General features: G+C 42.1%; 1 protein-coding gene and 1 long non-coding RNA gene across 3 annotated transcripts; one reads left to right on the top strand and one right to left on the bottom strand.

Moving 5' to 3' along the window:
- Positions 1 to 511: 511 nt before the first annotated feature.
- On the bottom strand, positions 512 to 26,257 carry Decr1 (2,4-dienoyl-CoA reductase 1). Its single transcript, XM_076924126.1, has 10 exons — positions 26,100 to 26,257; positions 13,715 to 13,917; positions 11,959 to 12,016; positions 11,752 to 11,838; positions 10,570 to 10,717; positions 5,579 to 5,678; positions 3,801 to 3,873; positions 1,254 to 1,400; positions 778 to 840; positions 512 to 678 (listed from the first exon to the last, which is right to left on the bottom strand). Exons 1-10 carry the CDS (start codon positions 26,166 to 26,168, stop codon positions 619 to 621), a joined length of 1,008 nt encoding a protein of 335 aa, XP_076780241.1. The 5' UTR covers positions 26,169 to 26,257; the 3' UTR covers positions 512 to 618.
- On the top strand, positions 25,298 to 26,139 carry LOC143438508 (uncharacterized). 2 transcript variants are annotated; one of them, XR_013107294.1, is made up of 3 exons: positions 25,298 to 25,362; positions 25,596 to 25,651; positions 26,006 to 26,139. It is a non-coding gene; the product is annotated as an uncharacterized LOC143438508 (long non-coding RNA). The 2 variants fall into 2 exon arrangements; XR_013107295.1 differs by having other exon boundaries at positions 25,324 to 25,362; positions 25,596 to 25,662; positions 26,006 to 26,138.
- Positions 26,258 to 26,706: the final 449 nt, after the last annotated feature.

Below are 26,706 nucleotides of genomic sequence, written 5' to 3'. Positions count from 1 at the left end.
ATGACCTCCCATGATGCCAATGGAAGTAACCCTAAAAATATGAGGAGACTGATATGGAAAAAGAAATTGTTCCATGGGAGAAGAAAGGAAATACACACACACACACACACACACACACACACACACACACACACACTGGGCACAGGGTGTGCACGTGAAGCAGGCAGAGACCCACTTTGGAGAATTGGTTCTATCCTACAGAGTAGGGCCTTGAGATTGAAGTCAGTTCATCCAGCTTAGCACCAAGCACCTTTACCTACCGAGCCATCTCACCAACATAAGAATAATTTGAGAAGGAAAAACAATCTTTTCTCCTTTTTGTTTTTCACATGTTTTAAAGAAAAGATATCCCATCCAATTTACCCTTCAGTACACAGTGGCCACCCCTGACCAGGCACACTGTTTGAACTTGGCGAATGTTGACCACTTACTAGGGCTGAGGTGCAACTCAGAACACGAGCATACCGGACACCCTGGGTTTGATCCCCAGAACTACATAAATCATCAAGAAAACAATTAAAACAGTTTATTAACCCTGGAGACAAGCAGAAGGCCATGGTCCATCTGTATCACTCTCGTCCCTAACTTTAGTGTGTGACAGATGAAGTCAGGACCATCTTAGGAGCCTTTTGTCTTCCTGATGAGTCCTTCAATTATATCCCACTCCTCCTTGGTGATCTGATGGAAGGAAACAAAGTCAGTTTAACTGGGTCTGCTGGTGGTTTAAACAAGCCCAGTACTCTAGCCTGTAATGGTGTATGAACCCAATGGCATTACCTTCTTTAGAGAATTGAATTCACCTGACAGAAATACTTCCTCTCCGCCGTCAAATCTAATGACCTGAAAAAGATAGCACAAACCCCTTCACTCCTTCTGAAAAGTCTCTCAACCGTTACCCATCTTCATAGCCCAACTGAATGCAAGCTCCTCCTCGGCAGCATCAATCAAAGCTCAAATTTCAAAAGATAAAACTGAGACACAATCTGACCTTATTTGTTCTGATCAGAATGCCCCTTTCCAACAAAATTCTACCCAATTTAAGGATCATCTGTGAACAATGTCTACCAAGGCAACTTGCGCTTAATAAAATTAATTTATCAACAAATAAATGTTTAGGATGAGTAATGTGTAAATATTTTATACTGCTTGCAACTATCTAAATATTTTAAATTATACCTATATTGAGCATTAGGATCAAATTCAAACTAGGGCTCCCCCCACCCCCCAAAAAGTGAAGACACAGCAATGCTTACTGCCCCATTAATCCAAGAGGCATAATCACTGCAAAGGAACGTGGCTAGATTTGCAAGTTCCTCCACAGTTCCCAGCCGACCACAGGGGATTCTGTCGATCATGTCTTTCTCAAATCTTCCAGTCGGGTCCAAACGGCTGAAGGCACCCTTAGCAACAAAAGAGAAAATTTAGGTTAATGTGTCTGTCTGTCTGTCTGTCTGTCTGCTCAGGTGTGAACGCAAGAATGTGTTTTATTTCTCCACTTTACATAAAATACAACTGTACCATAGCATGCTGCTCACAGCAGAGACGTTGTAAAAAAGATTGTCACCAAAACTGTTCTCATTCACTGTCAGCCAAAACAGTTCATTTCCCCCAAAATCTACCCTTTAAAAGGAAAAGAGGTCTACCAAGAATGTAAACGGCTACCTTAGTTTTTAATTTCTCCTACTCAACAAGTCATTATAGAAAGTCAAATGAGCAAACAATATACCCAAAAGAGCTCTGAGCATACATTGAGTGAGACAGTGAGTATTTCATTCAGCAAACACAGAAAAGCAATTCAAATATGAGATGTTTAAGAGAAGTTACTCTATTCTCTTTTCTTTACAAATAAAAACAGAAAAGGTAAAGCAAGGGCTATTAACTCCAAGGGCACGTGTGAACAAGGGAGCAGGGATCACACTGGCCAGCGTCGGGGGCTGTGATGTGCAGGCATAGCAAGGTGAGGTCAACGCTTGCAGTCTCCTAAAACGAGGGTCCCTAATACAGGTGAGGGCTCACCCAGGAGGTGCCGGGTGAGCCTGCAGTTCTCCCAAGGCTGGCACAAGGGAGCAGAGACTAAAAGCAGCAGCTGGTGCAGCCTTCATGCCATCAGACCTTGCCAGTTAAGTTCTGGGCTTCAGTTCCCCTTCCTCTCTTTAAAATGGAATACCTATTAGTTGGGATCAAGCCTTATCTCCACTTCTCCACTATACACTCCTACTTGGGAGACTCTCTGACATAAATGTTCTCACACCTTTTCCATTATTTTTTATAAAATGGACACTCAAAATATCCAATGTAGGGGCTGAAGAGATGGTTCAGCAGTTCTGAGCACTTGTTCTTGCAAAGGATCAAGGTCAATTCCCAGCACCTACATGGTGGTTCACAGCCATCCCTAGCTCCAATTGCAGGGGATTCACTGTTCTCTTCTGACCTCTGTGGCACCAAGCATGCATGTGGTACTCTGATGTGCATGCAGACACACATGTGCACTCACAGAAAAGGATAAAACTAAATTTAAAAAGTAAAGAAACACAAGGCAAATAAATACATAAATCAGATGATCTCTCCTAGTCGCTGGAGTCCAGGAAAGAAGCTTCTGCAACTATAGTTCTTCTGGGACAGTGTGCAGCAGGGGGCACTTGAGTTATGTGCCTTGGCTTTCAGTTATTTTGCCATTAGATTCTTATTACTGAATGTGTATGTGCGTGTGTGTGTGTGTGTGTGTGTGTGTGTATAAAATTTCTATTCACTCTGGCACCTTTTCTTTATATTTCTATCAATTAAATTAATAAATAAACTAATAGTAAAATTTCCATTGAAAATTTAATACTACCTACTAATCAATCAATATACCTTGGTATGGTTCTTATGTAATTTTTCTGGGTTTTCAAAGTTCCATCTCAGGAACCATACATTCTGGCTTTACAAGAAAATAAATGATATTTAAGAGTGAAATCATCAGGAGATGATATAAGAGTGAAGTCATCAGGAGATCACGTGAGAGAGAAGTCACGAGGAGATGATGTGAGAGCAGAAACGTGTGGTCGTTCTAACGATGTCCATAAAAATGGTGACTAGGAGTTGTCATGGGTGTCTGAAAGGTTAATGACAACTGGTGAGGTGCACTCCTCCAGAGAGAATTTAACTGGCTGCAAGTAAAGTGGCACAGGCAATGACCCAAAGAGAATGTACCTGAAAGCCTTCCTCTCAGATTTCTAGAGGTCCTTGTAAGCTACAGATATAGTGGCATTGCCACAACTTAAAAATAAGACTATAAGAGTCACAGGACTTTTAAAACATGCAAACATTGGGCAGGAAGGGTGGCTCAATGGTTAAGAGCACTGGCTGCTCGTCCAGCATCTAGGCTTCTATTTCCAACCCCCACATGGCAGCAAACAACCATCTGGAAGTCCAATTCCAGGGCATTCGGTGCCCTTTTCTTCCTCCACGGGCACTGGGTGGAAATGGTGCATAGTCAAATATGCAGGTGATACACCCATACACATAAAACACATTTTAAAATAGGCAAAAAATTAAGAAATTCAAGGCAATAACATATCTATGGTAACAAAATAATCACTAAAATGTCAAAACTGATTACATAAGTACCTGGGAATATGAAGACACTGGCTGTGTTATCAGTACTTATAGTGGAATAATTGCAAAGATTCTCTCCCTACAGCAAGGGTTTTGGGTCCAGGCATCCCTGGAAAGTCCCACACAGCAATGAGAACACACATCCATCACGGTTTCGTTCTTTAATCCCTTCACAGAGTTATAATATGCCAAATAAAACTTACTTTGGTTTTGATAGGCCCTGGCTGAATTATGTTGAAACGCATTCCATATCTACCCCATTCAGCTGCAAGAGACCTAAAAATTAAAAGAGATAAAATACCAAAAATTAAAGTACACAGCATGCATTCTAAAACAGTGTACTGTATGTTCAAGCATGAATAGACAGGGTTCACTACATACTCACTGCCTTCCAGGAATCATCATCAGGTAAGTGTTACTATTACTCCTTATGTTACAAATAGGTAGATAACTGAGGTGTGGGGAGATTAAACCATTTTTCTTAATTTTATGTTGCTAATCTGTCAACCTCTGAGGGTCTAGGCCATGGTTGTCCCTTTACCTTCCCTATTACACAACAACACATTTTAGTGTCCTTAGTCTCTACAGCTACCATCTACAGTTTACAACAAGAAATCTAACATGCTGGGCATAGTGACACATGCCTTTAATCCCAGCTGGTAGGAGACACAGGTAGGTGGGTTTCTATGAGTTCAAAGCCAACCAGGTTTACATGTGAACTTCAGGCTCGTCCCCACCACCCTCTGCATCTCAAGCTTACTGTTACAAAGGTCATTATGTTTCCTTATAGCCTATGCTCTGGATCAAAATGTCTGTAGGCACTATCATAAGTACATCAACTGAACAACAGATGGATTACACAGTTAATTAAAGCAGAAACACAGCCTTGTTTAACAAGGTTTTAACATAATTGTTGAACTGGGGTCAAAGGAAATAAGACTCAAACAAAATCTTGAATGTCCTAAACAAAAATACATTATTAAGAGTGAACATGGAACTTGTTTTGAAATGCACTTAACAGTCTACTTTTTAACATGATCATATTTTACAGATTTTATTGTCATGTTTCTTATGTGTGTGTGTGTATATATGTACGTGTACTTAATACAGTTGCAAAAGGAGAGTAAAGTTACCTTAAAAGATACAAGTAATGCAAATAAGGGAGAGAAGACAGGAGGAGAAGCAGGGACGGGTCAAAGCAGACAAGGAAGCGTAATGAAGCAAAGAGCAATTTGTTAAGATGTTTTATGTAGGGAGGCTGGAGAAATGACTCAGTAGTTAAGAGCCCTCATTGCTCTTCTGAAAGTTCTGAGTTCAATTCCCAGTACCCACATCGCAACTCACAACTGTCTGATGCTGTCTTCTGGTGTGCAAATGTACATGCAGACAAAGTACCCATATACATAAACAAATATTCTTTAAAAAAAAAAAAAAAAAAAAGATGTTTTATGTGACCAGATGTGGTGGCACCTGCCTTTACACCTAGCACTTGGAAGGCACAGGCAGGCAAATTTCTGTGAATTAGAGGCCAGCCTGGTCTACAGGCTGAGTTCCAGGACAACCAGGGGCTACATAAAGAAACCCAGTTTCAACACCCTGCCCCCCAAAAAAGTGTTTTATGTAATGGGAAATTTGCATCCTCTTACTGTGACCCAATGAAAATGATAGCCTAGTCAGGTATGGAGTTCGCAGTGCCTATGACAAACAGCATGCTATTTCCTCAGAAGTGCATGCTTTTAGTATAAAACTCAGTAAAACATTCCCTCCTGAGAATGTTTTTAACATAATAATGACCTTAAGAAACTGTAATTCTGCAACAGATAAAATTCAGTAAGAGAGTATCAATCAAAGTCGAGGTCAGTAAAATCAGTCCTATGGCACAGGAACATGTGATCAGACATAGCCTGTTCCAAATCAGTCTTTCTTTTGACCAGAGAACTTTGTCTATTTTCAGCAACACAATTAAGTCAGTAGTGCTCACTTATTCATGGCTTCCACGCCTGATTTGGCTGAAGAACTTGGCATTACAAAGCCTGATCCACTCTCAGCATAGATGGTAGTGATAGCAAGAAATGCAGCTCCTGGAAAGTTAAAGGACGTGGTTATCAGCATTGCAGCTACTTCATGTGACAGGCAAGAATGAGGTCCTGTGCCAAAAGGAATCACAAAATCTAGAGGGTCTATTCTTGTTTGTAAGTTTACTAGCCTTCATCACTGAAAGAGTAATCTAAGAAAAGTATGTCGTCTTGCTCCTAGTCTTAATGTCTGTAGTGGATTTCGTATTTTTGGCCTATGGGAAGTGGCACTATTAGGAGGTGTGATCTTATTGGAAGAGTTGTAGCCTTGCTAGAGGAAGTATATCACTGTGGAGGCAGGGCTTTGAGGTCTCTCAATACACTCAATACATTCAAGTCTAGCCAGTGAGATCTAGGACTGCCTCTGGGCTGCCTGCAGAAGACAGTCCCTCTCTGCTGCCTGCAGATCAAGATGTAGAAATCTTAGCTCCTCCGACACCATGTCTGCCTGTACGTTGTCATGGTTCCTACCATGATGATAATGGACTGAACCTCTGAAACTGTAAGCCAGCCCCAATTAAATGTTTTCCTTTATAAGAGTTGCCTTGGTCCTGGTGTCTCTTCACAGCAACGAAACCCTAAAACACTGTTTTGGGAATGGCCAGTCTTCACTGTCTGCAATTCTTTGCCCAGCCTGTTAATACAAAGACCCAAATCTAAGAGACACATTTCACAGCCAAGAACTACTTCAAAATAAAGAAATCAGAATTAAGTTATCAAGGACTTCTATCTCTAGCCACGATGGACTTATACATCACTATAACTGTACAAGAGATACAGATACTGTCATTGCCAGCCACCTTAGAGCAAGTAGAGAAGGGATGCCATCCTGAGATGATAAGCCTAACACCATTTTAGAATTTCTGAATGAGAAGCAGTTCTGAGAAGGGATGTGTGCACAGGAAGAGGGCTCAACTACTTTTCATAGAGTCTCCCTGCATTCGTGCCGATGCCCCATTAAGTACCTGAGGGTAAACATCCATGGAATCCAGAAAAAGGCAACTGCTATCACAGCATTGAACTGGATGGTGTCCCTAAAGGCTCACAAAGGGCTGGAAGACAGAGAGGCAGTAAGCACCCTAATGAGCATGCAAAACCTTCGGTAGCCAGCTCAGGAGAATCACACTGAAGAGCTAAGTTAGGCTCAAAGGAGAAGCTACTATACCCAGCCAAATAAACCCAAAAGATGAGCTGTAAACTGACCGTGTGCTCAGAGTAACTGCTTCCTCATATACGACTCAACACACTTCAAAGGAAACCTCAGAACCCAGGCTTTGTGTTCACTGAGGTAGAAATGTGGGGAAACTCAGTTAATAGAGGCAAAAAAAACCGACCAGACGATACAGCTGTAACAGTATGATAAACTTGATAAAAGATTTCAAAGAAAACATGTTAAAAGAGTTCAGAGAAGGCCCTTATATGAGCATCTGGGTAAAGGAGCCTGTTGCCAAGCCTGACAACCAGACTTCGACCCCCTGGAACCCAAAAAGTGGAAAGAGAGAAGCTGATTCTGAAAGTTGTCCTTTGACCTCCCGTGCTCACTGCAGAATATATCTAAGCATACGTGCATGCGTGTGCATACTCACACACAAATAAATAAATGCGATACTAAAAGTAATTTAAAATATCAAAATAGAAACAAACAACACCTATGGCAGAAAATGTACTATTTGAAATTTTTAAATTAAAGGAATGAGCTTAGCTGTGGAAGATCTTCAATGAAGGCCCAATAACAACTACCCAGTACAAAGGTCACAGGGGAAACGGTCAAAAACAAGCCAAAGACTAGAACATATGGGACATTCTAGAAGAATATACGTGTAAGTGGAGATCTGGAAGGGAGAAATAAAGACTGAAAAAAATCTAATTTGGAAAGAAACAAAACTATAAATTACAACTTTTAAGAGGCAAACAAATGCCAAGAGAGGTAAACAGAAGGCAGAAACTGTAAAAACAAGCAACGGGCCACCAGAAGAGGGTAGATAAGGTAGCCCAGGTGACATCTTCACGAAGCCTTCATCAGGGACCACAAGGAAGACAGTGACACCTTTAAGATTCTGAATCAAAAATCCTGTCAACTTTGAATTCCCAAACAAACAAACAAAGAAAGAAACAAAAAAAGTCCTGAAGCTGAAGGTGCTGTCTTCTGCTAGCCCAGTGCAGAGTTCACAGCCCCTAATCTGCATCAGAATGAAGTTAAAGACAGTCTTAAGGCTAAATAAAATTAATATTAACAGAAATTCAGATGGACAGAAGAGCGACATATCAGAAATGTAGACAAACAGAAAGCATGCCTTCTTGTTTCTCAATTTCTTAAATGTGTTTTACAAAACACATTTTAATGACTGTATATTGGAAAGTGAGGTACAGTGGTATACACCTATAATCCCCACACTTTCAAGGCCGAGGCAAGAGCTGAAGGATAGCCTGGGCTACATAATAAAACACTGCCTCAAAACAACAAGCTTGAAGGACCACAAAGAAAGCATTTTGAAGCACACGTCAGTAAGATCTTCTCCTCCATACCGTTAAGATTCTTACTGTCAGCCATATCTGAGAACAGAAACAACATGCAGCTCAGCCCCAAGAGCCTGGGGGTACTAGAGGGTCCCTTGACAATATGCAAATAAGCATGCTTCTGTTCTCCATTCTCACAACTACTTCTACACATTGAACTCGGCCTTTCAGATCTCTAAAATCGGTTTGTCTGCAAAACATCCTTGTGTGAAAGACAAGGGATGTGGAGACTTAGTGGCCCCAGAACAGGACAAGGACAAGAAATGCCAGGCACATTTCTCTTTTAGTTACTCATAGCTGCTACCTTTGTACCATGACAGCTGGGCCTCAAGTCTACCCTCAACCCTCAACCCTCAACCCTCAACCCCTTGCTGTGTCGATCTCTATACTGTAAGAAGCAAGAGTGCAACATCCAGGCTTACCTATACTGGCATGCTTGAGAGATCATAAGTACTTGAGACCCTCAACTGCTAAAATAGTACCAGCTTAGACACACAGAACTCAGCCTCTCCAACCCAGGACCCAGAATGTCAGGGCACAGCCTCAACAGGCAGGAAACGTGGAAGAACAGAAATGGGCCCCCATCTTTTACAGAGTCTTAACCTAATACATTTATAATGAAGCCCATAGAATTTTAATCCAGTGTGAGGAGTAAAAATAGACTGAAGACTGTGTTAAAATGAAAGTCAATTGAGAAGTGAGTCAGAAAACTAAGGATCCTGAGGATGAGCAAGGAAGAAATCAGAGATGATGAAGCAGAGAAAGAATGTATCATGGAGACAGAAAGAAACAGATAACCAAAAATGAAGAGCGTACAAAGGGAAAAGAGATAAAGACAAAAATAGTGGCAGGATCAGAAATTAGGGAGGGAGGGAGGGAGGGGGGGGGAAACACACATAAGCTGGCACAGAACAGAGACAAAGGACAAGACAAAGGACACAAAAAGTAACAGCAGGCAGGCAGAAAGAGCTGACAATCCCAACTCCCTTCTCAAGTCTATCTATCTGTCAGGAAAAAAATTAAATAAATCAGTAAATAAAGTAAGAGTGTCACAAAAGTCCAGATCCCAGTCCCATGTGCTTTGCTTATAGTGGAGATGGGTAAAGGCTGTGCTGAGTGCTGGGAAGCCATGGAATTACTAACATCTGTCGAAAAGCTGTGCCTCTCTGTGATGATTTTCACCTTTCCATGTCTTTGACCATCCTTTCCAAAGCTGGTTTGTGAGTTATCCACACTGGGGAGAGGAAACAGAACCTCACAGGCAAGTTTCTGAACAGAGAGGGGACCAACGTCAGCTACAATGTCCTCCATACCCCACTCCAGCCACTGAGAGTCCTTGGCCTTGTTTGGAGTACTCTACCTACTCTGAGAAAGTACCCTAAGCCTCAGGTCCTGACCCCAAATTATTGAGAGGCACAATCTTGTACATTTTCCCCCCAGAGGGCACACAGCACGAGGTCTGTTATATAAAGTCAGAGCAAGAATCTAGTAAACAAAGCTCTCTCTCTCTCTCTCTCTCTCTCTCTCTCTCTCTCTCTTCCTCCCTCCCTCCCTCCCTCCCTCCTTCTCTCTCTGTCTCTCTGTGTGTGTTAAGTATATATAAGGCATTACATGTTTTCTATTTATATAGACATAAATCTTAATAAAGAAATTGGTTCAGTCATGGCAAAACTCTTCTAGTAATGTCCACTCAAATCTAGCCTCTTTGTGGTGTTCTTGATCTCTCAGGTGTTTGCTGTCTCAAAAATGTCACCTTCAAACAAACTATTCACCTCAGCTAAAAACCTGCCTCTCTTAAGTTCTGCTGCTACTAGCTTTGAAACTGCCTCCCTTACCACCCACAGCATCCCTCCACGTGCCCAAAGGAAAAACATCAAACTTCCCAGGAACACAATGCAGTCAGGGATATTTTCCAGCAAAGCAGCCTTCTTCACAAGGTAACTTCAATGGACTCTGACTTCCTATTTTGGTGCTGGAGACTTTCCCAGACACATGACAAGCCACCTCCCCACAGTTGTTTCCTACTTCCTCTGCTCCTCTTCTCTGTCCACATCGAATTCTTTATTATTCTCTAAACACATCTGTCCTTCTCCCCTACCAGGCCGCTATCTAGGTAAAAATAGATTGGAGTCTGTGTTAAGATGAAAGATAATAATGAATAGTGACTCAGCTACAGGAAGAAGGAGTCACTCAGAGTTCCCAAATGCCCTTGAAACGTGTTTACTAAGCCTTCTACCACAGCCTCTGGTAAACGTGGATCTATCTTCATGCTATGAGACACACGAGTGAGTGCAGGCTACCTCATGTAAATCTTGAAGTAAGCCAGGGCTTCGAACTGACTCAGCTGAGAAAGAGCCTGACAATGATTGAACAGACAGACCTTTCTGTGCTTTAATTAGCTGCTTTCCAATCTCCAGCGTCACATAGGCCGTGCCATTGAGAACTATGTCAGTTATGGTCTTCCAACCTTTGGGAGACAGTCTCTCACTGGGAGAAATGAAGTTCCCGGCGGCGTTGTTTATCACCACCTGAAATAAAAGAGGCAAGGTCTTAGGCACATGTGAACACCACCGTCAGCTAGGAAGCAAGGCCACGAGACTCATTTGGCTTTTATGTTTCTGGAGTCTGTAAAAGACAACCTGTATTATTTCCCAGTCTCAGAATTCCCGAGCCTGTCTTTAAAATTAGTGCAGACTAGAGGGACAACAAAAATAGGTAAGCTTACTTACCACATAACTACACTTTACTTTGAATAACCACAAGATGCCTCTGAAACAGCTGTGTTGGTGCATGCCTGCAATCCCAGCATTTGGAAGGCAAAGACCAGAGGACTGAGATTAAAAGCCAGCCTGGGGTACACTGGAAGTTCAGGCCAGCCTGTGGTACATGGAGAAGGAATCCCTATGTCATCCTCCACCCATAGACAGAAATCAAAATAAAATTGGCTTTTAGGTTATGCTGTGCTTTAGCTTTAAGTAATGAGCTTCACTGATGCCTGGTCCCTCCCTCCCAGGGAAGGATCTGCTGGGTTCTGGCAAAACTTCAGTGTTAGGGGTCTCTCTGAAACAGCTTTTAACAGAGAAAGGTGTTCTCTTTGAGACTATTGGAAAAAATAGGTTTTCTCTCGCAAATGAACCACGTAACAGCAAAGTACTGATTACCGCTCAGGTCCAGGAAGCAGAAGTGTATGGTATTTCTGACAGTTTCTCTGGTTTGTGCCATTCTCTTCTACTGAGAGACACTGACAGTTGTCAGGAAAAGCTAACCCAACCAATCACTGAAACCAGCCTCTGTGCTCTTGGGTAACTCCTCTTGTTATTATATAATCTCATTAAATAAAGTATAATCAAGTTTGGTCTGTGACTATAAATGTGTTTTTTAAGTATTCCTGCACAGTAATGGCATAGAAGTCCACCCAGTCTTTTCTCGGCTTTAAACGGAGCTGGCTTTGTTCCAACCTGGCTCTTGCTCATTTCAACAGCTCATCCCCTCTGTGCATCCTGGTGATGCTCTCAGAGTCAAAGCCTTGTGCTTTGAAAGGCTTCAGCCCCGTTACACTTACATCCGGATGCCCTGCAACTTTGATCAGCTCCAGCACTGTGTTATGTACCATATCAGGATCTCGAACATCACACCGAATCGCATGAACCTGCAAAATGATGAAAAAGAAAGAATTCAGCCATTTCCAGGCTTCCCAAGCCAAAACCACAAGTAAACTGTATATGTTATAATCCCCACATCAGATTTAAAGGGCTGCTGCTAAATATACCTTATTTCCAGTTTTAGCAGAAATCTCTTCTGCAGTAGCTTTCAGAACATCAATATTCCTAGAAATAAATACAAGGAACTTCACATAAGTCCTAAAATGCTTTTATATTGTAATTTGTAACTTTCTTTTTTGTTCTCCAAAGAACACAGAGAACTGACCTTTTAAAGAAAAACATTTCTGTAAAAGTATAAAATTTATACTTACATGAAAATCAGGCTGATTAATTTCATTTTTAAAAAGTTAAATTGAAATATATCTGTGTAGAGGAATTTTAATCCAGCAACATGGCTGCTCTAGATTATGGTATGATCTCGCTGGAATATGGACACACCCTGAATACATACCTTTAATCCCAAACAATGATGTCTAATTGAGGGATAGACAAAGTGTGGTATCAGAGAAAGAGAGAGAGAGAGAGAGAGAAAGAGAGAGAGAGAGAGAGAGGAAGTAGTTTTTATTGGGACAGTTTTACAGAGACAGATTGCAGAGAGAGAACACTAGATACAGGTAAAGACAGAATGAGGCAGAGGATGAGGAGCCAGAAGATTAAACAGATTGCTAGAGTTAATTTGGGGCCAAGCAGAGCAATTCAGTGAGAAACTGAGAGAAGCCAGATTGAATCAGTCAGCTTGGAGAGGAGTTTGAGCCAGAACAGCTGAGTTGAGCCAACCAGCCAGAGTTCAGAAAGAGCTAGAAAGGGTGAGCTCATTCAGCAGTAAGCATCCGAGATGACAATTACAACAGGAAAATAAAGGTTACTTTTACATATATAAAATTAATTCATAAAAAATTAATTCATGAAATTAGTTACTTTTATATAGCATTATCTACATATCAAATTATTTAGGAAGGTTTCGTTTTGTCTTAGAAACAGGCACTTATGTAATCAATGCTGTCTTCAACTCTATTATTATTAGTGTGACCTTGAATCCTTCATCCTCCTGCCTCTAGCTCCTACATGCTAGGGTTACAGGTATGTGCAACTACACCTGACTTACTTATTGATTTAAATTATTTCCTTGATTAGAATCATTACATCTATTCTTCAATGAAAGAAATGTACTCCTGTTATCATACTCCTGGGTTTCAGATTTAAATGTATGAGTTTGGATAACTCTATGTGTCTTACATCCTTGACACAAACAAACCATGAATGTCGACTATATAGCATTAAAGTGAAAATAATACTTTAAAATTCTTACACATTACAACATTAAGAACATAATAAACTTTCTGTTCAATTTGCATTTGTGAATGACAGCCTACTAACTGTCACTGAGGTGACTACTTGGGCAGAAATTTTAACAAGGATCTAAAGATTCAGATTTCATAGATGGTACCAGGATGTGCCTACATAAGAACCTCCACCTGTGTAGCTTTATATCCACCACAATATGCATTTTGAAATTCTTGTCCACCATAAAACAACCATATGGGTTGCATCTGTTATTCCGGTATGAGGTTAATTATCGATTGAATTAGTAAGAAGGATAAGGACTCCAACAGAAATCAAGACCACCTCAATGGAGTCCTTCTAAACTCCAACTTCATATTCAGAAAATGAAAACTGCAAACACCATCAGTTTCATGACAGCTACTATTTTTATAAATCAAATTGCAACTGAATTTTTCCAAGGAGATTTATTTAATCTATCTACAGGTTATTTTATATAGGATGCAATCAAATAGCCCTGGCAAACTGTTTTTAATACTTCAACAAAGGGAGTTTCTTCACAGACTCTCAAGTGACACTTACCTGCTGGCTATCACACACTGGGCACCCAGGCTGGACAGGAAAGTTGTCATTGCCTTGCCTAGGCCAGTACCTCCTCCCGTAATGAAAGCCACTTTTCCTTGAAAAGTATTAGGTGGTAGCATAGGCTTTAAAATGGGCAGGAAGAATTTAGCCTGTGGTGCATCGATGCTTTGATGCAGTGTTTTCGTTCCAAAGCTGAAGAACTAAAAAGAAAAAGAAAATGAGTTGAGACCTGTACTCCTGCATATTTACAAAAGGGAAGAAATTGTCTAACCATCTATCATTATTGCATTTAAGAATCTTTTTCTGAATGATTAAATATATTAGGTGAATAAGTAGCATAATGAGGTTGTTTGAAAAGCATGGGCTCCGGAGCTTAGACAGCATTGGAAAGAAATCCCTCCACCATCATATAAACATAGTAAGTTCTTAAACTTCGTTGTGCGTTAGTTTCTTCATTCATAAAAGTGAGACCAACAAAAGCATCTCCATGGGACATGTAAGGATTTCACACATTGTTGTAAGTAAAATAACTACAGTAATACTTAACCCAAGGAAGCAGTGCACAGTGCACAGTACTCTGGTATAAATGGTAGCATTATCATTTGCAGGTGTTATGTTTACATTCAAGTTTAACAAGTAACACAGCTTGTGGGACAATGGTGGTGTACGCCTTTAATCCCAGCACTTAGCAGGAGGCAGAGGCAGATCAGAGTTCGAGGTCAGCCTGGTCTACAGAGTAAGTTCCAGGACCACCAAGGCTACACAGAGAAACCCTGCCTCGAAAAACCATATTAATAATATTGATGATGACAACAATGATGATATGATATAATATAATATTATATAATATAATATTATACAGCTGGTAGATTAGTGCATACACAGCAGAGGATCAGGCGTGCCAGGTCATCCTTAGACACAGCAAGTTTGAGGCCAACATGGGTTATATGAGATATTCTTTCTCAACTCTAAACGCACAAAAAACATAAAGCATTTTTTTGTTTCTGTCTTTTAAAAGAATATTTGATATAGGTAGTGGTGCTGCACACCTTTAATCCCAGCATTCACTTGGGAGGCAGAGGCAGGTAGATCTCTGTGAGTTCAAGGCCAGCCTGATCTACAAAGCTAGCTGTAGAACAGCCAAGGGTACACAGAGAAACCCTGTCTTAGGGGGGAGGGGAAATAATGTATTTGAGCCAGGTGAGTGGCCCACACCTGTGACCACAGCCATTCAGGGGGCTGCAGCAGGAGGATCACAAGTTCAAGGCCAACCTGGGCCATATAACACAACCTATTAACAAAAGAATAATTTAAATGAAAAACACATTTTGTCTTTGGATTTTTGAAGACAATTGTGGTGGTTTAAATGAAAATGGCCCCAGAGGCTGAAAGGGACTGGCACTATTAGGAGGTGTGGTATTGTTGAAGTAAGTGTGGCCTTATTGGAGGAAGTGTGGGCTTCGAGGTCTCAGATGCTCAAGCCAGGTACAGTATCTCATTGTCTCTTCCTGCTTCCTGTGGAACCATATACAGGAGTCTCTGCTACCTCTCCAGCACCATGTTCACCCATGAGCCACCATGCTTCCCACCATGACAACAATGAGCTGAACATCTGAACTGTAGGCCAGCCCCAATTAAATGTTGTCCTTTATAAGAATTATGTGGTCACAGTATGTCTTCACAGCAATAAAAACCCTAAGACAATTATTATTAAACTCTTTATGGAGTTTGTCAAATGCCTTTTTTATGCCCCGCCCCCCAAAAATTAAAGCAGGTAAGATGTTCTTGCTATACTTAAAAATGAAGGGTAAATAATTCAAATTAACTTAAGCAGACTTCTTTTGCTCAGTTCTATATTTACGGTTTAAAAATTAATTACTCGTGAAAAGTACTGCTATTCTCAAACATTTTAATTATAAAAGCAAACATCAAGTATGGAACAAAACACACAGTAAAAACCAACACTCATTTAGCGGTTGCTATGGGGTAGGATTATATACCAAATCATGTGATCACCGCAGCCACTGCATAGCAGAGGCTCAGAGACATTATGAACATTGTCAAAGTTGCAGGATCAAATTCAGACATAAGCTGGCAAACTCTGGAGCCCACTCCTTTTTTTTTTAATTGGATATTATATTTACATTTCAGATTTTATCCCCTTACCCCATTCCCCACCACCACCCAGGAACCCCCAACCCCCCTCCTCCTACTTCTATGAGGATGTGCCCCCACCTACTCCCCCACTCCCACCTCCTCACCCTCGAATTCCCCCCCACACCCGGTGTTCAGTCTTCACGGGACCAAGGATCTCCTCTCCCACCTATGCCCGACAAGGCCATCCTCCCCTACATTTACAGATGGAGCCATGGGTCCCTCCCTTTGTGTGGAGCCCACTTCTAAAACACTCTGATATGCTGAGTCTGGCTGACTTCTAAGTTCTTCACAAGCTTCATATACACCAGGAAAGGATATGACATTTCCCATAAAAGACAAGTCATGGTTGCAAGACCAAAATTCTATCGTTACCTGCTAGAATTTTTCTGTATGCTACCTAGCTATCATCAGATGATCCATGGTATCTACAAATTACTCCCAAAGAAACAATTAGGTATGTGAGCAAAACAATTAGGTATGTGAGCAAAGACTTAAAAAAAAAAAAAGAATAGGCTGTCCAATGAATTTCTGTTGTCATACTCATTTGCACATTAGGAAAACTGAGACTCTAAAAGGCCAAATAACCCACTTTTAAGATAGCAAGGGAGCTGGAGAGATTCCATCACTCTGACGTAACTACCTGTAAGGCCGGCTCCAGACAATCTGACACCTTCTTCGTGATATGAAGCACCCCTAACATACGGCATACACTCACACAGATGCATAAATAAAATTTTTAAAACAATAAGTTTGTAATAAATAATAATATGAAGTGAAGCCTTGACTCAAATCCAAGAAGTGTCTGGCTTCAGAGTCTCTCCCATACTCGGTTATTATCTCTAAATGATGGGATCGTGAATACTTTTTTCTATTAGTTTCAAATATTTTCAGAATCCACTGAGCGAGTATGATCTTATTTAATAATCAGGAGAAATCATCACTAAAGGTCAAGTTTTGCAAATCTGGTTGTCTCGTCTTCATCATACTTGAATCATCATATTGACAACACTGGTTTATTTCTCTCTCTCTTTCTCTCTTTCTCTCTCCCTCTCTTTCTCTCTCTCTGTCTCTCTCTGTGTCTCTCTGTCTCTCTCTCTTTCTCTCTCTCTGTATCTTTTTTGCCACGAAACAATAATACAAGCAACCTACAATCATCTTTTCTTCATAACCAGCAGATTTGCTTATGACTTCCACCCGCCTCCACAGCCTCTCCATTAAGATGATGAATCAGGAAATGTATGCAAGTGGGCTGATAAAGTTGTCACTATCTGGGGATAATGGAAAAAGGGTGCTGTGACCTTCCAAAGGCTCTGCCCTGAACTTTCATTTATTTGTGGTTAATCTGTGCAGGAATTTGAAGCTTTGTGAAAGATAATTAAGTATTTAAATGAGACCATTTAAATATACTAGACAGCATTTTATCACCTTCTAACAGGCAGAGGAAGCACACGAAGGTAAAAATATTATATTTGATAATAGAAACCCCGACTGTATTAATGAAGCATCATTACCTCTCTTAGTAAGTTTATGTAATCTGATTGATAATAATCTTATGAATTCCTTTCCTGCCACTGAAAGGGAAAACACAGGCTTGCTATTCTAATTGACACCATCCTCTGACAACTGACAGCACATGTATGTGTGAGCACGAATTCAGCCGTGTCTTTGACTATTCACAAGGTGTCTATTAAGACTCAGGAACATGACTAGATCTCACAGGACCATGTTGTGACCATGCCTCTTTCCACAGGCATTATCCTGAATAACCCAAAACTGCACCTTTCTCATTAGGAAAAGCAGATGCAACAGAAATGGGCCTTGGATGACCTTCAAATCTCACACGGTGGTTTTTTTTTTTTTTACACATGGCTTCTTTAGAAGTGAATTGGGCTTTTTGTTTTGTTTTATTGGAAATAATACCTTTCTCACCAGCATTGAAGTCTTTGTAGACCTTTGGTGTTCTGAGCTTTTAAAAAACTTTCTAAAATCTTCCTATTTTGGAAATGCCAACTGATCACGAGTTGAGCTCTAAATCTGCCTTAGGAAAATTGGCCCTCACCCCCTCCTGTCCCCTTACTCATCAGCCTCCTACATCATATCCAGCGTGTAATTACGGGTGATCACACTTATCCTCAAAATGGAAAGTCTGAAAGAATATTGTCTGTGTCCTTCTCAGGAGGAATTAAAAACCATAGTTGAGATTCATACCTAAATGATTTAAGGATATTTTGTTAGCCTAAAATAAGTAAATTAACTAAAATACATGCATTGGTAGTCTTAAGCCAAATGTGTATTATGAAGCTAGCATGAAGTCTTGAAACCTTGAATCAACTTTAAGATGTTGGGGAGAATTCACATAAAACTCAGAATTCATGCCAAGACTACTAAGTACAACCTTGAACCATGCCCTCCTGAGGTGAGATCTGCTGCCTGCCCAGCCTCTGATCATACAGACTGTATGCCCTTCCCCTTCTAGGGCCTCCCCCATTTATGGGACTTTTAGTGACCTGAGACATTTGAGTGAAGAAGCCTTGTCTAAACAAAACCCAAGCATCAGTTAAAAAAAAAAAAAAAAGTGAGACAAGTTTGGGGTTTTTGTAGAGGACATTGTTTGTGTTGTTTTGCTTTTCTGTACCACAAATAAGCTTCTGACATTTCCATATAAAATAAATATCTTTTTAAAATAGTACTTAAACATGCTACGTTTCTAAAAAAAAAAAAAAAAAAAAAAAAAGCTAACTTTCAAATCTGTAAAATTCATTAAGCAATAGATTTTTCACAGGAAGTTGTGAGGCTGAACAGATTAATATTTAAAAGCTACTGCCTCAGCTATTTTGTCACCAACATCATGGCTATTGATCGGGTCTGCATAATCAAATTGCATACCTCCAAAATGAGGACACACCCAGAATCAAAGACAAAACCATACACTTCAATTTTCTCTCTCCTTGTCTATGTCTGCGAGTCTCTTTGTTTCTCTGCCTGTCTATCTCTCTCCTCTTCCCGTGTGTGTGTGTGTGTGTGTGTGTGTGTGTGTGTGTGTGTGTGTGTGTGTGTGTATGAGAGAAAGGTGGGGGGGGGGGGAGGTGCATGGGCATGCCTGTGATAAACCTTGTATATCATCCCCAGTAATTGTCAGCCATGTTTTTTTGGGACAGGGTCTGTGACTGGCCTGGGAATTGCTGATTAGGCTAGGCTGGCCAGCACGCCACAAGAGTTCTCCCATCTCTGGCTCCCAGGCACTGGGATTGTAAACTGTAAACGTATACTCCCTGACTCAGTTGTATATGGGTCCGGGGATTGTCGTATACTACCTGAGCCAGTTTTATATAGGTTCTGGGGATTGTACTCAGGTCTCGAAAGCTGCCCATCTAGTATGGCCTCAGCTTGCTTTTCTAAAACTACTTCATACCGGTTCCAACAAGAAACTTCAGTCACTAATGCTGCAGCATTCCTACAGCTTGCCAAGAACTTTCACCTTCTAACCTTTGCTCTATTTTTCTCTCCAGCCTGAGCTACTAGTTTTTCAATTTAGCAGAATCACCAGTCCAAACCAGGCAAATTCTCAACACTTCCCCTCCCACTTGGTGCCTACTTCTCTGGAGGTCAATTTGGCAACACTGATCAAAATGTCACATGTGATAGCCTTTGATCTAGTCCCTCCACATTCAAAAATGTATCCAGTCATTAAGTAGACAGTGGAGAAAGGACATTTTGTTCAAAGATATGCATTAAGGGGCAAGAGGTGAGCTCGGTGGTACATGGTTTGCCTCACATGGACAAAGCCCTGGGTTCTATTGCCAGCATTGAAAACAAATGATATCCTTATCAAAATCCTACCTAGCTCTTTACAGAAGTTAATGAGACTATCCTAAAATGAACATTAAACTGCAGCAGGCTTGAAATAGTCACAGCTATTCGTAAAGCATGGACCTATTACCCATGGAAAGGACACAGCTCACACGCTGAAGGCAAACACTGCCACAGTTTGCCGGATTGCTCAACGGGGTCGGTTGAATATCAACAAAGGGACGCATCATTTGTTAAGAGAAAGATGCAAAGAAAGCGATGTATGATCTGTGTGCTTTTTAGAGGAGGCTGTGTTCCTATACGTGTTGACACAAATGCAAAAGCTTCTGGCACAATCCACAGAAAGCTAATCAGTGCAGCCCACTCTCAGAAGAGTTCTTACGAGATAGGCACGGCATCACACTGTCTGGGTAGTCAGCGTAGTCATTAGACGACATTTCACTTGAAATATCCAACGCAAAATTGAATCGTGTGAGCAGGCACACAATACAGGAAGGTTTGGGATGGAAACGGTACTCCAGAAACGAAACACAGAAACAGTTCATAAGGACGCCTCCTCATTTAACATGTGGCTGAGAGTTCCACCGTAGACAACAAACCCCTTCCACAGTCCTTTTGGGGAGAGGGGTAGGGGCTGAGTGTCTGTTGATTTGCATCAGGTGAATATTTTTAGATCAAATTTACTCTGACTCAGAGTCACACAAAAGTGGGCATTTGTGCAGACTACTAGTCATATGACGTACGTTTGGCAAAAACTGGCTAACCCTGAATTTCAAAATATGTGTTGGAAAATGCGTATCTTCATACACGTTTACTTTACTTTTATCTCTTACTCTCAGAGCACTCCTGGTATTGCCCGCCCGCTAAGCCTTCCATTGCTGGCGCAATTTGTGTTTATTTGCCAAAATGCGCTTATCTGTGCTAGCCACATGATCTTTTTAGTGTCCATAGCTGCCTTGTCAGCAAAGCACCTATGGTTCTTAGCAGGAGGCATGTGGTAGGTAACATAGGGACAGGTGTGCTCCATGTTCTCACATAGAAAGCAAGGTTCTTAGGAAGGAAGAACTGCCAAGCATCCCGAATGCCAACTATGACCCTACAAACTTAAACAACTAAGTTGTCCAAACTCTGTCACCCCTGGCTCTTCACAGGCCGTGTTAAGCCATCTCTGTAACCGTGCACACCACCTGAGCATGCCTGCCCACTCGATAACCTACAAGAGCACTGCACAGAAGGCTGGGATGCTGAGTTTCTGAGGAGCTCAGATCTTGTTGCCACAGCAACCAGCCTGAATGTAAAAGAAAATGCATTGCCGGACTCCAAGCTCCAAAGGCTAGGCTGAATCATGCAGTTGCCAGGAGCAAGGCAGAAATTACATTTCTGAGTAACGGCACATCCCATAGCAATGAACCATCATTTTTGAAAAAGTCATTACTCTGTGCTATGGGGTATACTTCCTACCGTTATTACAGTTCTTATCTGTCTGCACACTAAGATGTTTCCCAATTCTGTAAAATAAAAGAAGATAAAACCAGCCTCAAATTAGAAAACATTCTGAGGTACCCCACTGGAGTCTTCACTCCTGTCTGCCTTGGAGATACCTTTTAGTGACTCCCTATTACATAAGCCAAGAGAAACATGACTCACATTATTGAACCAAACAGCAGAGCCACTGCTCTTACAAAAGGATTGGTTGGCTTGGAGGATTTGCTTATGTGGGAAATCATTAGACAGAAAACAGACATTAGGGTAAAGTTCATTCAGTTACTTAGTTTTAGCAAGTTTTTATTGAGCATCTACTATGCTCCAAGCACTATTGTAGGCAATGATAATACAGCAGTGACAAAAAGATATACTATTCTACCCTTGGTGAGATTAGATTGGGGGGGGGGGGAACGTGATAAACAAATTAAGTGAAACATACAGTATATTAAGCCTTGGTGGATGTTACAGAATAACATAGAATGTAGGTAGGACATTGTTACAGGTAAAAGGAAGGCACAGCTGCACCTAGGATGCCAGTGGCAAGTGCAGTGGATATCTGATAAGAGCTAATAGCACCCCTCAAAGCAGCCTGATCTTCCTTTCTCCCCCGCCCCCATCTTACCCATTCATTTACAGCTCTCAGTGTACCTCCTAAACCCTCTTCTACTGCGAGTGTCCACTGCCACCCATTACCTGAAGCCACATCACCTCCCATCTGGGAAGATCAGCCAGTGTTGACAACATGTCTCCTTCTTTACCAGCACCCTACTGCCTTTGGAAAACTCTAAGTCCTTCAAGGCCGCCACGGTTGCCCAGTAACTTAGCTATCACCACCTGCCTCTTCACACTACACCAACCACCTAGACTCAGTTCGAACCCACGCATAGGCTACTCTCTTGCCTAGAACTTTATGGGATCTCAGGGGCTGTTTTGAAACTGCAGCTCCTAGCTCCCTCTGGACATTGGAGCCCCGTTCTGAGGTGGTAAGTATGTCTAGTTCCAGAAGCCCAGTTAGCAGGCACAGTTGGATCTTAGAACAATCCTTAGCCTAAAGATCTGTTACTTAAGTATCACGGGAGACACAATTTCAAATTGGGGGCTGGAGAGATGGTTTGGCAGTAAAGAGAACACACTGCTCTTCTTGAAGACCTGGGTTTGGTTCCCAGCACCTGAATGGTCACCTAAACCATCTAGAATTCCAGTTCTAGGGAGACTGGTGGCCTCCTCTGACCCCCTGCAGGCCTCAGGAATGTATTAGGGGCACAGACACACATTAAGACAAAACATTCATACACATGAAATAAAAACAAAACAGTGATTCTTTGGGGTTATCTTCTTCAGAATAGAAGAAAAAGACAGCACTCCTCCAATGTCATCCCCAAGTTCTCCAGCGTCCTTAGACTGAGATGAGGAACCTCCTGTATTTTGCCTACATCCTAAGATACAAACTCCATACATCAAACCAGAGGATCTTTCAGAAATAAGCAATGACCTTCGTTTGTTGATGCACGTTATTCTTCAGGTTGAAATTATCTTTTATAATTTTTAACTAATGTGTATGTGTCTGTGGGTTTGTACGTACAAACGCATACCGTGCTGTGCCATAGTGGTTTGTAAAAGAATGGCCTCTATAGGCTCATCTTAGGGAGTAGAACTATTTGAAAGAATCACAACAATTAGGAGGTGTGGCCTTGTTGGAGGAACTGGGGGTGAGCTTTGAGGTTTCAATAGCCCGTGCCCCAAGCCTAGAGTCTTCCTGCAGATCCAGATGTAGAACTGTCAGCTACCTCTCCAGCACCATGCTCCCTGACATGGTGATAACTGTAAGCAAGTCCCCAATTAAAGACTTGCTGTTATGAGTTGCCTTGGTCATGGTGTCTCTTTGCAGAAATAGAACAGTGACTATGACAGGTGCCCAGCAAGGGCAGAAGTGGGTGTCACATCCCCTGGAGTTGTACTTCTAAGTGGTCGTGACTAGCCAGCCGATATGAGTGCTGTATAGCAAGCTTCAGTCCTCTGAAAAGGCAGCGAGCAATCATAAGCACTGAACTCTCTCTCCTGGCCTAGGCTGAAATCACTGGCCTTGCAATCTGACTTCTGGGATCCACCTTCTCTGGGCAGTCTTTTCTCCCTCTATGTGCACATAGCTTTGTTCATCTATGCATTAGAATGCACCATGCTTTCAGTCTGTTGGAGCTGGTGCTATCTCATTAAACTATCATTTTTTATGCATTTTTATGTGATCCATGGTGATAAAACTTCCAGCTTTACAACATGGTATACACAGTCACTCATGTGACACGCCTGCCTCTTCCATGTTTATTCTGTGCCAGGCTCTGTGCTAGGATCAAACAGTGAGCAGTGAGATATAATGGGATTACAGACGGAATAATAGAATTTTAAGTAGGATAGAGAAAAACTTCATTTTTTTTAAACAGAGAAGTATTACTCTGTACTTTCTTTAACTACATTTCTTATGTTATCATTCACCAGGAATCACTTTTATAAAAATAATAGAGTACTCTACATAAAAACAGAAGGTCATGCAGCAAGCACCAGCCAGCAAGAATCTACAAACGTGAGCACATATTCACTAAGAAAATTTAACCTTACTGAAAGACACAGTGGCATGGCCTGTCTGCCTACAGTTCTTTGTCACACCTACTTGGGTTGCACCAAATGTATTTCAAAGTTCAATCCTAAGTTACTAACCATGCTCCAGAAATATAACCGAGATATGCCTACACTGAAGGCAGGCTTGCCTTTCCTGCCAGGGAGTCTCTCTGAAGAAAGCCCCACAATTCCATTTCATGATTAACAACTGGTTAAATTAACTGTCTTATTGGAGAATGAAATACAAACTAAGGGCAAGGTTCTTCTCAGCAGAAGGAATATTAGCTGTTTACTGGATTGAACTGAGGCCTTCCTAAGTCAAGGTTCAGTGTAAAATACCATTCATAGATAGCACTTACGACAACTGAAACATTTCTCTCACACATAACATCATGATTATAATATATTTACTCTCAAAACCATAATGTTGCCTGGCAGCTTCCAATTCACAGATGTTATTCCTTCCCCCATAGGCTTCAAACTCCAGCCTTCATGGGTCAAGGAGACAAGCACCTCTATTACCTTTTGTAAATAGAGTCTCTCTACACATCCCTGACTGTCCTTAAACTCAGTGTGTGGATGAGGATGGCCTCAAACTCACAGAGATCCACCTGATCCTGTCTCCCAATTGTTGGGATTAGTGGTGCACTCCACTACACCTGACTTCTAACATGTTTCTTAAGCAAATGAATTTCAAAATGTCAGGTTGCAATTTTTTTTCTTTTTTTTTTTTTTCTTTCTCGAAATGGGCTGTCCAATGGTATCAGTAGAGTGGGATTCTGGGCCGTGGCTCTGGTGCTGCAATCCTAAGAGCATCTGTAGGTCACAGAGGCACTGTGGAACGGGAAAAGGACCAGTTCTCAGAAAAGGAATGTGGGGGTGGGGGGTTGTCCATTTGTCTTTGCCATGCTACATCGTCTTTAAAAAGAGAAACTGTATCAACGCAACCTGAGCAGTGAACAGACCACTTTCCAGAAAAAGGTCCTCTGACTCCAAGAAGTCATCACACCTATTGCTGCCTTGAAGTTTGGAGCCTCTTTCCAGCCTGTGCCCTAACATGTTCTCTCTCCTGTGCTTCTCTGCCCCACCCCCAGGACCCCTGCCTCTCACACCTCCCTGCCCCCCAGTACCCAGATCTTTCGAACCACTCCCACATTTTTCTAAAGTAACACTACTGGACCTGTCTACTAAACTCAAAGTGGGTAGAGATGGGGTACCAATTGATGGACCGACTTTTCTACTTGGATAAGGAAATTCTGATTTTTAGCTTAAGATTTTTAACGGAGTTAGAGGCATGGGTTGTCTCAAACTAATGCTTTTTGTTTTCTCTTCTTCCTCTTCCTTTTCTCCCCTGTTTTCTCCACTTGCATGTTTCATTCCCATTGTCGACCCAGTGGGAAAATGTTGGAAAACAAACATCTAGAGGTGAGATGCACCTCTAGAAGGTGAATCAAAAGGTGGCTTAGGTTTTTGACATTTTCAAATTACTTTACTTCCGTCGTGCTTGTTTATTTTGGGGAGAGAGGCGTGCGCCTGCGCCTGCCGAACAGGAGTTCCATCCTGGGATCCAACCGTAGAAGGTGAGAACCAACTTCCACAAGGTTTTGGCTTTTCATTTATTTCCTTTTTATGTGCCTTTGTTTTTTGGAAAAATAACTATAGAAAGTGAAGTTATCCCTGCCATGTCCCACAGAACATGGTACTGTGGGTGGGGTGGGGGGGGGGGAGTGTGAAAGGGCAACAGTGCTCAGGGAAGGCTTCTTCAGAAGCTGAACCAATCTAGTAGCCTATTCTTTCTCTTTCCTGCCCACAGAATTGACAGCTATGCCCTTCAGGCTAGCTTCGACTAAGGGCTTGCCACTGCAAAAAGTAGGTAAAAGGTCCGTGGCTTTCTTCCAACGTAATGTCTGGTTTTCACATCTCAAAATCCCGTTGTTCACTAGACAGACCTGGGTTCACCCAGCCTGCTACATGTGTAGCATTCCCTGTTTATTGACAAATGCAAGTTCCTTTACAGGGGAATCGTGTCTCCACCCCACCCCCCTCATTCTCTCATCTCCCTGAGACCCCTGGCTTCTCAGTTAGCTGGGTCTCTCCCTCTCCCCTCACTGCGCTCCTGGAGTGCTCTCCCCAAGTCCTGGAACTCTTGTCCCCTCACCCCTCTCCTTGCACCCTCTGCTCCCCGGGACGCCTTGCACCCGAGGGCCCTCTGCTCTGTTTCAGCTGCCTACGCCCGGGGCCCCTGTTCTCGGGCCCTGCGTGCTCAGCTTCGCCTGTGGATGCGAGCCTGGCGGTCGCCCACGCCGCGCTGCCTTACCCTCTGAGGACCATGATCGCAGGAGAGGCGGGACACCCCAGCAAAGAAGGCACGGCCGATCAGCGCCATGTCTGCAGCAGAACTCGGTCCTTAATGCCAGGGTCCGCCCCGGCCCGGAAGTCTGAGTTCAGAGGCGGAGGGAGGGGCCGGACAAGGCTGTGACCCCGGATGGTCGAGCCCTTGGAGAGGGCGACTCCCCGCCGGCTCCACGCAGTTCTCGGCTCCCTGGGAAGAGAGAATTTTGTCCAGAGGGAAACGAGTTCGGGACCAGCCCCTGCGCAAAACAAAAGTTTTTCTAAACAATGAGACCTGCAGTTCGTCCACCGAATGAATGCCTTTTGGTCAGTTGTGTTTATTCCTCCAGCATGTAAAGCCGTGATCCATGGGAAGTTCGTCACATACCACCAGACTAATATTTTGTGCTCAGAGCATGGCCTCTTTTCTAAAGCCAAGCAGACAGTGAAATGTTGGACGGCACGCCGCCGCCTATTAGAAGAAGCTTAGCTCTGACTCTCCAAGCCGTTGCTTTTCTCTCCAAGGAACGAGTGCACACTTGAAAAGCAAATGCACAATTATAGTATAAATGACTTGGGATAACAGGGTTTGA

Source organism: Arvicanthis niloticus, chromosome 25, assembly GCF_011762505.2.
Source record: "Arvicanthis niloticus isolate mArvNil1 chromosome 25, mArvNil1.pat.X, whole genome shotgun sequence".
NCBI lineage: Eukaryota > Metazoa > Chordata > Mammalia > Rodentia > Muridae > Arvicanthis > Arvicanthis niloticus.
This window is presented reverse-complemented; position numbering and strand designations above follow the sequence as displayed.

What these genes read in the sequence shown, in the direction of transcription:
- Decr1 (XM_076924126.1), bottom strand. Translation starts at nt 26,168, where the DNA reads ATGGCGCTGATCGGCCGTGCCTTCTTTGCTGGGGTGTCCCGCCTCTCC. An exon ending in GCTAATTAAAGCACAGAAAG is followed by an intron (nt 5,679 to 10,569) that starts GTCTGTCTGTTC and finishes TTAACTTTCCAG; the next exon opens with GAGCTGCATTTCTTGCTATC. An exon ending in GGCGTGGAAGCCATGAATAA is followed by an intron (nt 3,874 to 5,578) that starts GTGAGCACTACT and finishes TTTAATTTTTAG; the next exon opens with GTCTCTTGCAGCTGAATGGG.